General features: G+C 34.6%; 1 protein-coding gene across 2 annotated transcripts in view; it reads left to right on the forward strand.

Moving 5' to 3' along the window:
* Nucleotides 1-15,198, forward strand: part of AGK (acylglycerol kinase) — a 119,016-nt gene that overhangs the window by 67,922 nt on the left and 35,896 nt on the right. For both annotated transcript variants that reach the window (XM_001375516.4, XM_056799806.1), the window contains 3 exons: nt 10,220-10,295; nt 12,444-12,536; nt 14,681-14,713. In XM_001375516.4, coding sequence (XP_001375553.1) covers nt 10,220-10,295; nt 12,444-12,536; nt 14,681-14,713 — 202 coding nt within the window. The remainder of the gene's footprint in view (nt 1-10,219; nt 10,296-12,443; nt 12,537-14,680; nt 14,714-15,198) is intronic.

Below are 15,198 nucleotides of genomic sequence, written 5' to 3' on the forward strand. Positions count from 1 at the left end.
ACCCCAGAGTATCCTCCAGTATCTATCTAGAACAGTGTCCCCTGTGTACCAGCATCTCTGTGTGTGTGGCATCCCTCCATTACATATAAGCAGGATTGGATTAGGTTCCTGTAGCAGCCTCTCTAGTCACAGCCAGGGAGAAAACAACAGTCATTGCTAAAGAAACAGTTTCCCCTCAGTTTACCTTTCTCTATCTTAGTAAGAAATAGTTTCCCTTCAGCTTATATATTTATTACAATGCCTGGATTCACTATAGTGTTATGAATTGATAAGATGAGCAAGGGCTATATTTCTAAAAGTAACAAGGATACAAAGATAAGTCACTCTACAAAATGATTTACAGATACCTCTGGCATCAATGTGACTGACTTTATTCAATATACATAATTTTGAACCTACAAAAAAAAATTAAAATATAGTCCGCCTTAAAGACCTTACCTATTGAGCAGCCTACCTAAATCTGATCATGTTTAGAAAATGCACAGTACTATTCAAAATCAAGGACACTTTTTTATTCATCCTTGCCCTACTTGGATACACAATAAGCAGAATATAAGGTCTTTGAGAGTAGATATTGTTTTATCTTTATCTTTGTGTATTATGTAGCACCTAGCTCAGTATTGTGAATTTTAAAATTACTCCACCCTACTTAGACCGCAGTTTAGAAGATCTCATTTAGATATCTCCTGATTAGTAACAATGGAGATTCTTGGTTTAACAGAATCAAGTCTTGGGAACTTTACATTTCTCCACCCTACTTAGTTTAACAAGGTCAGGAATGTCTACACCATACTCAAGGATTAAGTATTTGAGAAAATGGCCTTCAACAGACATGTGCAGAAACAGCAGACAGACTCCTAGGCTGTCCTAAGTCAAGATAAGCTAACATTGGTACAGATGAGAGGCAGGAAAGTGACGTAAAACCATCTATATAGGGCAAGTCACTTGCTCTCTTCGGCCTCTTTTTCCAGAGAGGCATCTCTGGCTGACAGCCTGCTAAGCGTTCCGATATCTTGTTATGGTGGCAGCTATTTGTCTGGGTTTTGGCAGTGAGTTTGCCCTTGAGCTAATTCAGGTTCATGCATCTTGGCTGAGCCCTTTTGGAGTTCAGACTGATTCCTTCCTCTTTTTCTCTCCAAAGCCTTATCTTCTAGAGCCTCTGATCTTCCCGCCCGGCACAAGCCAGGCGGGAGAAATCCTACACCCTTTTCCTTCTCCCTTCTTCTTAAATTTCTTTCCACTATATTAATTAAATCACCATAAATTTCCAGACTGACTTGGGTAAATTTTTTTTGTTATTTGGGATATCCATGGCAGCCAATAATTAATATAATTTAGGTCACAACACTAAAATTATCCTTTACAGTTTTAGCTGACCATGTCGGTTGTGATGAAATACCCTCAATCTTCTTAACTTTCCTAAACCTTTTCTCTACTGTGACTATCCATAAGTTCAGATTTAAATAGCTTATTTTGATCAGCTGTAGAGGTAAGTAAATTTTTTTTTAATCCAAAGTGGCAGAACTGGGAAAGCTATTTAGCTATGAATCCCCTTTCCCTCAGGGAACAACTGCCTAGATTACTCTTAATTAGGAGTGAAGAGGACCTAAGGAGAGTTTTGGCCTTGTCCTGCTCCCCACATGTTTTGTGAAGCCCGTTAGAAAAATAATTACTATATATATATATATATATATATATATATATATATATATGAATGAATACTATATTCTTTGACATTTATATGTGTGAATCTTAAAATCTCTTAGACTTGTGAATGTTAAAAATTCTCAGACTCTACCTTAGAATATTTGTTTAGGACCATTCCCCATTTTAAACCATGCAGGTACTTGATCAGGAATGTGAGAACTCTAACATAACTCCACCCATACTTAAGCATACTTTAGGGGAAGATAAAGTTGTAAACTCCTTACTGAACAATGAAAAGTACTTAACCCATATTTATAGTGAGGCAAAAGCCCTTAAGCAAAGTCTATTTTTAGATCTAATACAAAAGGGTGCTAAGTACCTATGAAGGTCTAATTAATCACTAAAAGGTCAGACAACTTGCAAACTTGCAAGGGACACGCTTAACAAAAAAGGTGTGAGTTTTTAGTCTACCCAGAGAAGTTGAGAACTAAAGAAGGTATGAATTAAGAATGGACAGTCCTGTGGAAAACATCTACTGTGATTGGTAGATGTGAAAACTTAGGGGAGGTGACATAGGAGAAAATTCTCTTTAAAAGGAGGCCAGAAGGCCTCTGAAAAGAAATGCAGCCTTGGAAGCTGAAGTGGAGCTCAGGAGCTGAACTGGTGGGTCTCTCTGAACACTAGAATCTTGCTTGGGAAGGATCTTGTGGTGAGTGATTAAAGACTGACTGGCCTCTCAAGGCTTAAAGCCTAGGCTGACCTAGGCTTTTTCCTACTATTCCCTCTTATTCTGTTTCTCTCCCTTTCCTTAATTCCTTTATTTGTATTAATTAAAATCTCCATAAAACCCAGCTGACTTGGGTATTTCATATTTGGGAATTTTTCCCATGGCGACCACTTTATTTTTGATTTAACACAAGACACTGTCTTGAAACCATATTTTTGTGGTCACAGTTTAAGGCAACCACTCTTTTATCTGTAACATATGGCAGTTGAAGAATTAGGGACATTGAGGAATTCAGCATACCTCCAATTTTTTATATTATTAGGTAATGCCATTTTTTTACTCCTCAGTGTTTAGAGATGCTAAGTTAAAAAAAATTATTTGAATCTGAAATTCAGAAAAACACGCAAAATTATGAAGCTAAAATATAAGAAATTATGCAAGAATCTGAAGCTAAAATACAAAAAATTATGCAAAAATCTGAAGATAAAACACAGGAAAACATTCACTATAAAACACAGGAAAATATTAAAAAATTTGAGGCTAAAATGCAGGAGAACATGCAAGCCCAATTGGACAATTTAAAATGTTTCTTACAGGATCAATTGGCAAACATCCACCCCACCAGAAACAGATCTGGACATGACAGACCTGTTTCTGAAATGAGGAAATTTCCTTCTCCGAAATAGAGATGGAAAACACCTTCCCTATAGGTCAGCTAACAGACTGTTTCTCTCATGGTCTGCAAATCTTGGCTGAACTTAATCCTCAAGACCCTTCCCCTTCAATCCCAGTTTCTCATGTTCCTTCTACACAAAACCAAATTCCAGACCAAAGGAAATCTTGTCCTTCTAAAGAAACTTGTCTTTGTCAAACTGACCCACAGGTACCAAATTAAATTAGAGGCCTGTTTCCTCTAAGAGAAGTACCTGAAATAGGATGGAACAGGGATGTGTGGTGACCTTAAGGTACAATATACCATTTACTCCCCAAGAAATGAATTTACATGAAATATCCCCACATATGAACAAGATCCCTTTCTTGTAACAAAAAAGATGACAGACATATTTTATAATCCATCTTACAAGGACATTGAAAACTTGCTACAGGCTTTTTTAACTGAACGTGAGAAAAATAAAATAATTGCTCATGTCAAAACCCAGGGGTCCAATGCAGCACATTGGCCTTCTCGGAAAAATTAAGCAAAATGAGGAAGAGACACCCTCCCAATTCATGGACAGAATAATCGAGTTTTGGGGTAGGTACCTGGATTTTGACCTATCTAAAGGAAATTGCATAAGACATGTTAGAAGGTACTTTGTCAATAACTCTTGCAAAGTGATTAGGGATTATTTTAGAACAGATTGCCCAAGATGGCCAGAGATGGACCTTGAAGAATTGTGGAAAACAGCTCTATATATTTCAAAGGGAATTATCCTTTACAGTATGAGGTACTAAGTAAGCTCTTAATGCTTTGTGAGTATTTGAAATATCACTAATTCAGTCTCTTGACATAATGGGATGGGTCAGAGAGGCATTATTTCATTTCAACCTTTCATAATATTTTAACAACCATAGCAATTATTAAAAGAAAAAGTATTTTATCTTACAACTGAAATAAAATATTTGAAAATTATTTCCAGTCTAAAGAAGCTTCTGATAGAAAAAGCAACAAAATAGCATTATACAAGTCTACTTGGTCTAGTGCTTGAGTTATTTCTAGAGAAACATGATTTCGTGGGGCACTTTCATAGAAGACGATAAGTTCCATGAGAACTATTGCATAGGTTTTGTTGTTGGACAAATGTTATTGCAATGGGATTGTGTTATATTACTTAAAGTAAGGCTTGGTTGCCATGCTACTGGTATTATTGTAGAAATGTGCCTATTAGGACAATATTATATAGCATCTGTTTAAATGTCATGTATATTATGTATATAGATGTATCCATCATTATATAATTCATATATGTTTTATAAGTCAAAGATATGTGTGTATGTATTCATATACTTATACACAAATAAGAAAAAAGCATCAAACAATTGCCAGGATAGAGGAAGATATTAATGCTGTTTCTGATATAGATTACTGAGATATAGCAATGGTAGTAATTTTCATTTACCTGAACATCTCTCAGAAGATTCATTGCGTGTAGCTTATTTAACAATCCCCACCCAAAAAAAGATGATTTTATGTAATGATATTAAAAGTGAACATAAAATTTTTTAAATTTATGTATTATATTTTTAAATGAAGTATATTTCTTGAAAATATTAAAAAGAAAGTCATACAAAAGAAACTGATTATACATAGAATTATGTATTTTTATAATTTACTATTTGTTAAAAGAAAAGGAAGCTTATGGCCTGACAAGATGATTGCATGGACAGATAGCAAATTGCTCAGCTACCTTGTATTTATTTACTCCAGCAAAACACTGAAAATTTACAACAGACTAAGTAAAAATCTAGAAATCCAGTGAGAAACTATAATAAATGGCCTTTTCCACTTAAGATCTACACAAAATATCGTCCAGAAGTTCATGGACAGTAGGGAAAGACCTCTCCCCCAAAGCTAACACTGCTACAGGGTAGCCTCTCTCTGCAGAACCATTATCAAGACAGGTGTAGTCTACATAGTAGCTCTGTGTCTAGAGGTACCAAGATCTACTGAGAAAGTAGCAGAGTGGGGATCTTAGATACTCTATCTCAAGAAGTCATATACGAAAGACAAAACAGAAAAGACAAATCAGGAGATCCAGTAAGGTTAAACTATTTACCTCCCTACATAGGAAAAGGATACTTGTAACTACCCAGAACTTTATTATTATTAGGGTGGTTAGAAGGAGTATACATAAACAAAGGGCACAAGAGTAAGCTGGCTACAATGGGATAATATTTAAAAAGATAAAATTAAAACATGAGAAAAAGGGATGCACAGAGAAAAGTGGGAAAGGAGAGGTGGAATGGAGTAAATTATCTCAAATAAAAGTGGCTTCTTATAGTGGAAGGTGGCAGGCAATGCTCTAATCTTACTCATCAGAATTGCCTTGAAGAAGGAACAACACACTCAGTTGGGTATAGAAATCTATTTTACTCTATAGTGAAGTAAAAAGAAAGGGGAGGGGAATCGGGCTGATAGAAGGGTGAGAAGATTGGGAAGACAGTGAACAGGCACAAAACACTTTTGAGGAGGAACAGGGTAAAAGGACAAAGAAAGAAGGATAAATGGGAAATAGGATGGGAGGTATATACACAGTAATCATAACTGTGAAAAAAAATTTATAGCAAGTTTTCTTTAAAAAGGCCTTATTTCTCAAATATATAGAAAACCAAGTCAAATTTATAAGAATACAAGTAATTCCCCAATTGAATAAATGAAAGGACCAAAATAGGAAGTTTTCAGAAGAAATCAAAGCTATCTATAAGCCATATGAAAAAATGCTCTAAATTACTCTGTTGTTTATAGAAATACCAACTAAGCCAACTGAGTTGCCACCTTATACCTATCAGATTGGATAATATGACTAAAAAGAATAATGACAAATATTGGAGAAGATATGAGAAAACTGGATTACTAAAACACTGCTGATGGAGTTGTAAATTGATTCCAACCATTCTGGAGAGCAATTTTGAACTATGCCTGAAATTCTATGAAACTATACAAAGCCTTTGACACAGAGATACCAACACTAGGTCTGTATCTCAAAGAGATTTAAAAAGGAGAAGAAAAAGACCTATATGTACAAAAAATATTTATAGCAGCTCTTTTTGTGGTAGCAAAGAATTGGAAATAAGGGATGTCCATCTATTGGGACTGAACAAGTTGTGGTATGTGATTGTAATGGAATACTATTATGCTTTAAGAAATGAAGAACAGAATAACTTTCAGAAAATTTTCATGAACTGATTGCAAAATGAAGTGAGTAGGACCAGGACAATACCTACAGTAGTAGTAATGTAATGATGAATAAGTACAAAGGTTTGGCTACTCTGATCAATGCAGTGATTCAAGACAATTCCAAAGGACTTAGGATGAAAAATACCATCCACCTCTGGAGAAAAAAACTGATGAATGTAGATTGAAGCATCTTTTTTATCTCTTAATTTTTCTTGGTGTGTGTTTTTTTTGTGTGTGTGTGTTTTCTTTCACAACATGACTAATATGGAAATATTTTGCATATTTACAACCTATTATAAAATTGCTTGCCTTTTCAATAGAGAGGGGGAGCAAATAATTTAGAAAAAAACAATGTTTTAAAAATATTAAAAAATTATTTTTGTGTATATTTAGGGGAAAAACCTTTTTATTTATTTAAAAGAAATTTTTTTAAACCTTACCTTTCATCTTAGAATCAGTACCATGTATTGGTTCTAAGGCAGAAAAGCATTAAGGGTTAGGCAATGGGGGTCAAGTAACTGGTGTATAAATGAAGATTTTGAACCTTAGACTTCAATCCCCAGAAGTCCTTGTTATTTCCCAGAATTCCCTACAATCTCTCCTGAGTCTCCATGTCTTGATCACAGTTGGTATTTTCTGGCAGTAACACCTCCCATGCTCTCTTCTTTTCAATTGCAATGATGTAGGAAGTTAGTGGTAAGCTAAGCGTGGGGATTCTGAATTGGCTAATCAGTCATGGGCACATGGTTTTTATTTTGTATCCTTGATTTCTAATAATCCTTACTAAACCTCTAAAAATATAATATTTTTATTAGTAGAAATATAATTTAATTTTTACACTTGCCCAGGATCACACAACTAGGAAGTGTCTTGACATCAAATTTGAACCCAGGACCTCCTATCTCTAGGCCTGGCTCTCAATCCACTGAGCCACCCAGTCCCCTCCCCCCCCAAAATAAACCTTTTTAAAAGAAGGTTTTTTAAAATGTCATAAATGAAAACTATCCAGATCCTTTGAAACCTGAAGACCATGCAGATATAATCTGCTTATCAATTCCTGAAAGATCACAGGAATGTCACAGATAAAACTTAAAGTGTCCTTGTCAAAGAAAAAATAGGTAGGCTTCTGGAAAGAAGCAATTAAATTTCAGTGAACTAGAGTCAGGATAACACAAAACCTGCAACATCATGGGAGAGAGCAATAGGCATGGTCAGGAAGACCTGAGTTCAAATCCATCATTGGACACTAGCTGTGTGACACTAGATAAGTCACTTAATCTCTGCTTCATTATTCTAACTGGAGTTAATAATAGCACCTATCTTCCAAGGTTGTGAGGATCAAATAAGATATTTGTAAAACATTGGTAGCATAGTTCCTGGCACATGCTAGATACTATATAAATGTTAGCTGTTATTATTATCATTATTATACTGAAAACCTGATATCATGGGATATAATATTCTGAAAGACAAGCACTATAAGGTTACAACCAAGAATAACTTGACAAAGCGGAGTATGATACCATTGAGGGTGAAAAATGGGTATTCAAAGGAATGGCAGACTTTAAAGCCTTTCTGATGAAAAAGACTAGAGCTAAGTGGGAATTTTAAAATTTAAGTACAAGAGTCCAGAGAAACCTAGAAAGGGAAATTGATTTGAGCATTGGGAAGGAGCTCTTTAAGGAAAAGAAGAAACAAGTGTCCCTTCATATCTTCAGAGGGCATTGAGGGAGGTAAATTAAAAAAAACAAACATTAGAGGTCCAGAGAGTGAATTAGTTCTCTTTTGAGAAGAGAAGAAAGCAGTTTTAAATGACATGTAATTTGTTAACCTTTTTTTTTTAAAGCAAGCAGTATGAAATGGTGATTTGTTGTTTCATATATATAGTCTCCTTTATTTTAATATCTGTGTAAAAATAGTCTTTCTTGTTTATAATACCCCCCCAATTAACTGAAAACTACGCTGTAATAAGGAAGTACTAAAGTCATTCCTCATGCTTAACCTAAATTATTACCATTTTTGTTATCATTTATAAAACTTTAGTCAGTGTGTTATTCTTTTGTATCTGCTTTCTTTGCCCTGATCACTTAATATAAACCCTGCCATATTTCTTTGAATTCTTGTTCACTTTCCTTATCACACACTAATAATTCACATTTTATTAGACCATCTTCCAGTCAATAATTGGACACATTTTTCAACTTCAGTTCTTACAGATATTACTAATGAGATTGTTTTTGGACATACAGGGCATTTTTTCCTACCAGTAATTTTCTTGGGGTATAAACCTAGTAGTAGGATCATTTATGTTAAAAAAGCATGAATAATTTTATAACATCTATTGTATAATTTCATATTGCTTTCTAAACTGACCAGATTAATTCACAGATCCCTTAGCAGTGAATTAGCAATTCTGGCATTATGTCATATAATGTTCATAGTGGTGGGCATCATTATTTTACTCTTGATCTTAATGGGAAAGCTTCCAGTATTTTTCCATTACAAATAATGCTGAATTTTGCTTTTAGGTGCCTTTGAGTCTCTCATCTTCTATTATTAGTATCAGACTTCTGGTAATAGATGCCATATGTAATTATATATTTTGAAACTCTTGTCTAATAGTAATGCTGTTTTCATTTATATGGATCATTTTTCATTTTCTTAGGGTTTGAGTATGTGTTTTATGTTTTTTATGCTTACAATCTGTATTCAGAGAAGTAAATACATACAATTTTGCAGAACACGAATAGATGGGGTTCAGGAAGGGCTTTTCAGAAGAGGTAGCAGATAAGCTAAGCTAAAATTGGAAGCAGGATAAGAATTCTGAAAGGTGGAGCTGAGGCAGTACATTCAAGATTCAGGAAATGGCCTGTTTGAATGCAGAGGGTAAGAGTTAGGATTTGGAATCCGAGGGCACCTAATCAGTTTATTTTACTTCTCTCTGTCTGTTTCTCTGTTTCTCTCTTTGTCTCTGTTTGTCTGTCTCTTCTAGAAAACATTTCATTTGGGAAAGACTCAGTACTTATCCTAATATTCCACTGGTGAAAATAAACTGTTTTCCTATCATCTTAATATCTTAGTATTAGAACCAACTACTTACATAAAAGAATCAGTGTATTTTTTTACACTCCACAATCATTTCCTTAAATCACATCTTCCCTAGAAACAAAAGAAAAACATACAGACGTGTAACATTCCATTGTCTCTATTTCTGTACTGAAAATAGGCTTGAATCTTTAGGTCAAAAATAGTTCATTGCAATTAATCTAAGTTTAGCCTACTTCTGGGATTTTAATTTTTTTAATTCATTGTGTATATTCTTCTCCTGGTACTGCTTTCTTTGTGTCTCTGTATTCTTTATATTTGTTATTTCCATAGCATAGTAATATTTAATTGCATTCATATATCACCATTTGTCAACCATTTCTCAATTGGTTGGCACTCAGTGTCTAGCTTCTTGCTACTACAAAAAGTGTTACTATAAATATTTTAGAATGTATCAGCCTTTTCTGTATTTGACCTCTTAAGGATAAATGCCAATTGCAGGATCTCAGGGTCAAAGAATGGTGTATTTAGGGGGCAACTGGGTGGTTCAGTGGGTTGAGAGCCTAGCCTAGAGACGGGTGGTCCTTGGTTCAAATCTGGCTTCAGATACTTCCTATCTGTGTGACCCTGGGCAAGTCACTTAACTCCCATTGCCTAGCCCTTAATGCTTGGAACCAATACACAGTATTGATTCTAAGAAAGAAGGTAAAGGTTTTTGAAAAATGGTGTATTTAATAAATTTCCTGAGTTTTGGATTTTATATAATTCAGTGGATGAAGTAAAATCTTAAAAGTCTATAATGTTGTTTGATATTTTTTTTTCATAGGAGATGGTATGGGTTTTTAAGCCTCCCTTTGGAAGATTTGTTTTAAAATTCTTTATTGCTTTTTTTCTATTCATAGAAAAGCCAGAAATCTTTTTGAAAAGAATGCTGCCCCAATTTTACACTTGTCTGGCATGGATGTGACTGTGGTCAAGGTGAGAATATCATCATTGTTCCTTTTCACAAAATTTACCCACTCTAAACTGCTGTTCCGAGTGTACAAATGAAAAAATAAAGCATTTATTAAGTATTTGCTATGTGCCGAGACTTATGCAAAGTACTGGAGATACAGTTACTAAAATGAAATTTGTCTCTGCCCTTATGGAGCTTCCATTCCAATATGGAACACTGAAAACATATATAGGGATATAGTAGCCAGGGAAGAGTATTGTGGTTTGGAAAATTACAGAGATAGTAAATGGATTCATAGGGAAATAGAATGACCCTCCTTTGCCAGAAGCAATGACAGATTTAATGGTGCTTGGGAAGTATAAGTGAGATGTTTAATTATTGCTGGGATCAGGTCTAGATATAGTATGTTCTGCTGGCAACCAGCAACAGAGCAGTGGACACTGTAGTAGGAGCTCTGTATATGAAAGAGATAAATCCTCCAGGAATTGGTTTTTGATCAGGCTAGCATGGCAGCTGATCAGAAGGTAGCTGCCTAACAGTTAGGGCAGGGACTGGCTTACCTCTTTTTGTCTCCCCAGTGCTTAAGCACAGTACTTGGCACATAGTAGGCACTTAATAAATGTTTATTGAATTGAATTGAAAGAATCCATTTTTCTCCTTCTAAAAATCAATCCATTTGGCCTTTTTCCATCCTTTGGTAATTTTTCCATTCTCCACAGTTCCTCAGAGATAAACCACAGCAATCCAGTAACTCTGTACATAAATCCTTTTGTTCCTTTGAGACCGAAACCACATAACAGGCAGGAAGAGAGAGTGAGAGATGACTTTTCCCTCCCATAGGTGCTAAAAAAGCTAAGGTCAAAGAACTCATTGATGTGTCTAGTATTATATTATGAAATTATTGTTCCTTGAATGACAAGAGCTAATATAACCACAAGTATTTCCTTTTCCTCCAAAAGTGTAAAATTCCTAAGGCCTAGGATTATTTCAGTACCTGACTACATAACCTGATAGCTCCTCAGACAGACCTCTTTTTCTTTGTTGAGAAGGAACTCTAAATGATACCTATTTTTAGAATTCAGTAATTTATTTAAGAGGAAGAGGGGAAAAGAAATAAAGTAATAATACTATTTGAGTAGCTTCTACAAATTTTGGCAATCTGACTGTGAAGTATTTGTTACATATGGGTGATGGGTCACTCTTGAGATCAGTAGACATATGTATGTAATTCTTTTTTGCCAACTTGTTTATAAGGTTGCATTCATATTTTTACTCTAAATTCTGCTTTTACCAATTTATTGCAGAGTTCTTTCTTGTACAAGAATGCTATACACATGCATTTTTAAAAGTAGTTTCCCAGACTTAAACTGTAACTTACTCTCTGTGATCAAATGCTTAACATGTGCTATCAATTTTGCCTCCTTGAATAAAAAAAAAGTAAGGCCCCTCAATCATCTCTGAAGCATTGTTTCTCCTAGATTTGTTGTAGCTAATGTACAACTCCATTTTGCCTATACAGATGTTCCCCATATAGGCTCAGTTGGATATAGTTTTCAATTCTTTAGTTCCATGGTGACTTTTAAAGTTTTGTTACTGTCACAAAAATGGACATGTTTCATTTCTTTAAAGTGGTCCCTATGAGTTGATATTTAGCTTTAAGCGGGTACAAATACTATCTTTGTTTAGGATTCCATATGCCAGCTTTATAGATAAGTACAAATGTTGCTTCCTTCCCAAATTGCATAGAAATATTTTTGCCATCTTTGGAAAGAAATTTCATATACTGTGGAATAATATTATACCCACACCTGTACATTTAGTTTCCATAATCCTTTTTTTAAAAAAGCATTGAGTAAATGTAATGATGAAATGAGCACTTGAATGTGAAGCCAGGAACTTTGTTTCCTCGCCTGCCTCTGGTCCTGACTGCATGCTTTTAGAAATCATTTAACGTCTCTGGCCCTTGTTTTCTTCACATATAAAATATAAGGCTAGAAATTTCCAGGCCTTTTAAGCCCTGTTATCATTTTACTAACATTTTAGTTATCAGATATCAATTACTTTACATCTTAAGAGGTTATTGTCTAACTTAAAAGGCCAAAATTTTAAACTTTTGAGTTTTTATGGTCCTTGGATTGATAAATTGAGCCAAGGCTTTATTTCTATTCTAGACAGATTATGAAGGACAAGCCAAGAAACTGCTAGAATTAATGGAAAACACAGACATGATCATTGTCGCAGGCGGAGATGGAACTCTGCAGGAGGTAGGACTATTTTGCTGTTTGAAGGGATATTACAGATGAAGAAAATAGACACCATGACTTAGTGTGCTGTCACTGAGAAATAGTTATATTCCAAAAAAGCGATTTCTAAGCTTTAATGTTTAGGATAATTATAACTTTCTGAAAAGTGTGTAGTGGTAAAATTTATGCTGTTGTCTTTATCTACTGTGTTCTCCAAAACCATCATCCTAAGGTTTAATTTTCCCTTTGTAAGTTTAATACGCTTCATTTGGACATGTAGCAAAAAGGAGAAAACTTTTTTTAAATTTTGATATCAACGTGTTAACTGTGAAAGAAATTGTTATATGACAATATATAAAGGAACATTAGTATATCCTTTCCCATACCCACTCTCATTGTATGTAGAGTGGACTTACCCAGTTATGCCAGCAGTGATCTTTTCAAATACACACACACACACACACACACACACACACACACACACACACACACACACACATTGTTTCAATATTATATTTAGTCCTACAAAAGCAGTGAGCCGTTTTTGTAGAAAGATTTACCTTTTCTATGCGGCAAAATCCAACCTCTTTAATTGAATAGCAGAAAGCTATTAAGGACACAAAAGCAGTTCTTACCACTGCTCTGCTCTTTAGCTTCTGCCTAATGAACACTAGTACCTCATTTCAAGGCTTTATCTTGTATAATTTGGTTCCTTTTTTCTTTTAGATCACAAAACAAGAAGACTTCAATGGTTAGAATTCTCTCTAGTGCTTGTACTAGAAATTCTGGGATATATTTTAGAGACCTTTTTAACACATTTTGCTGATTGTACATTTCATCTTTACCTCACTGTCATTTCTAGGAGATCTCTTCAGCTATCTTTCTTCCACTTTGAGCCTTCCATTGTAGCAAAGAAAAACAATTAAATACAAATACCTGGTTGAAGGACTGTATCTTATTGTATACATTTTGCCTTATGTGTGCTTGCTTGTCTCTTTCCCTGAGGAACATCTTCTCTAGAACCATCACTGGTTTTTCATTTACTCAGTTTGGCTTCCTTTAGTAATTTTTTATTTACAGTGTTATTGTAATTGTGCATGTTCTTCTAGTTCTGTTTGTTTCACTCCATAATAGTTTACACAAATCTTTGCCTCTTTTTCTGAATTCCTACTGTTCTTCATTCTTACTGTACAATAATATTCCATTAAGTTCATATAACATAGTTTTTCACCTATTTTCTAACTTATGGACACCCTATTTATTTCCTATAGATCCTTTTTAAAAGACTGTGCTAATAACTGGAATAATTGTTTTTGTAACTTTCCAACTATACATCTTTAAATTGTATAATATTTTGATCATGTCAGGAAAACATTAGGTAGACTCCTTGGCTGTAAAGGATAATTAAGAATGTCTTCAATTTGATAAATATCTATCTTGGGGTTTACTGTGACAAAAAATAAAAGGTTTTTAGAAATAATTATTTGTACCCACGGAATTGTGAAATACAACTTTTAAAGCAACAAATATAAAACAGTTTGAGAAAGAACATTCATTGTTGATTACATGTAGCAGAAAGCTAGGAAGTTGCATCTGACCAGAGTCTAAAAAGAGGGGAAATATTCTAACAGGAAATGATATGAAGGGAAAGTGATTTACAAACTTGAGGAATGAGACTGTAAAGTAATGAGAAGGGAAACAACAGTATTTAATATTTGCTGCTAGCATTATTTTGGTTTCAAAATGGCAGGCTATAATTTAATTTTTAGCAAACCAAAAAAGTTGGGAGAAGGAAATCAGACCTAGATTGTAGGGTCAGGAATTATTTGCTTTTCTGAGGATTGTGCATACCTCTTCTGTGAGGATAGGGAAGAAGCATGCTGTATAGAATGATTCAGAGAGGTTTGGAGGAGCCCAGTCAAGGGTGATTTCCAAAAACTGATTTTAATTTTCCTCGTATAGGTGAAAGAAAAAATCATCCGCTATAAATGCAAAGAATAGGAGAATAGTATGGAACTTGAGTGAGGAAAAAAGTTTTGAAACCATTACATTTGAGATTAAGATGGAATAACAGGATAATGAATTTTGCAGGTTTTTCTTTAAATTGAATATAATTCTATAAGGTAAAGGAAATACTAGCTAAAATCTGTTACACTTCTTTGTAGGTTGTTACTGGCCTTCTTCGAAGAGTAGATGAGGTAAGCATTTAGAAGTCTTAAATTTTGAATTTTGCTCCTTCAAAGGAAGGAGCAAAATTCTTACTTATCTACTCTTCTTTTCTTGTTATTTCCTTTCCTTTCCTCTTCTCCCCACCCCATTGGAAGAATTTCCTAGAATGGGCTATCTTGATTTGGGAAAGAAAAGTACTGACTTCTCTGTAACATTAACTCAAAGTAGACTGTCCTGCATAACAAGTCCATCTAGAGCAATCCCAATAGCTTGTGTCCAGTGTTGCTTACCACATAATCTTCCACCCACACAGTGGGGTAAAAATCATTTTCTAGAGAATTTTTTCTAGAGTTCCGTTCCTGTCCCTTTAGAAAGAGTTGTTATCAGGGCACTCAGAAACAGTCTCTGGGGATATTTCTGTGCCCTTGCCACCTTCTGTGTCTCTCTGGCTTCTCTCATTTCTACTTGCCTCAGTTGAGAATTTCCCATTAGAGTCACATCTCTACAAATTACA

This window comes from Monodelphis domestica, chromosome 5 (genome assembly GCF_027887165.1).
Source record: "Monodelphis domestica isolate mMonDom1 chromosome 5, mMonDom1.pri, whole genome shotgun sequence".
Lineage (NCBI taxonomy): Eukaryota > Metazoa > Chordata > Mammalia > Didelphimorphia > Didelphidae > Monodelphis > Monodelphis domestica.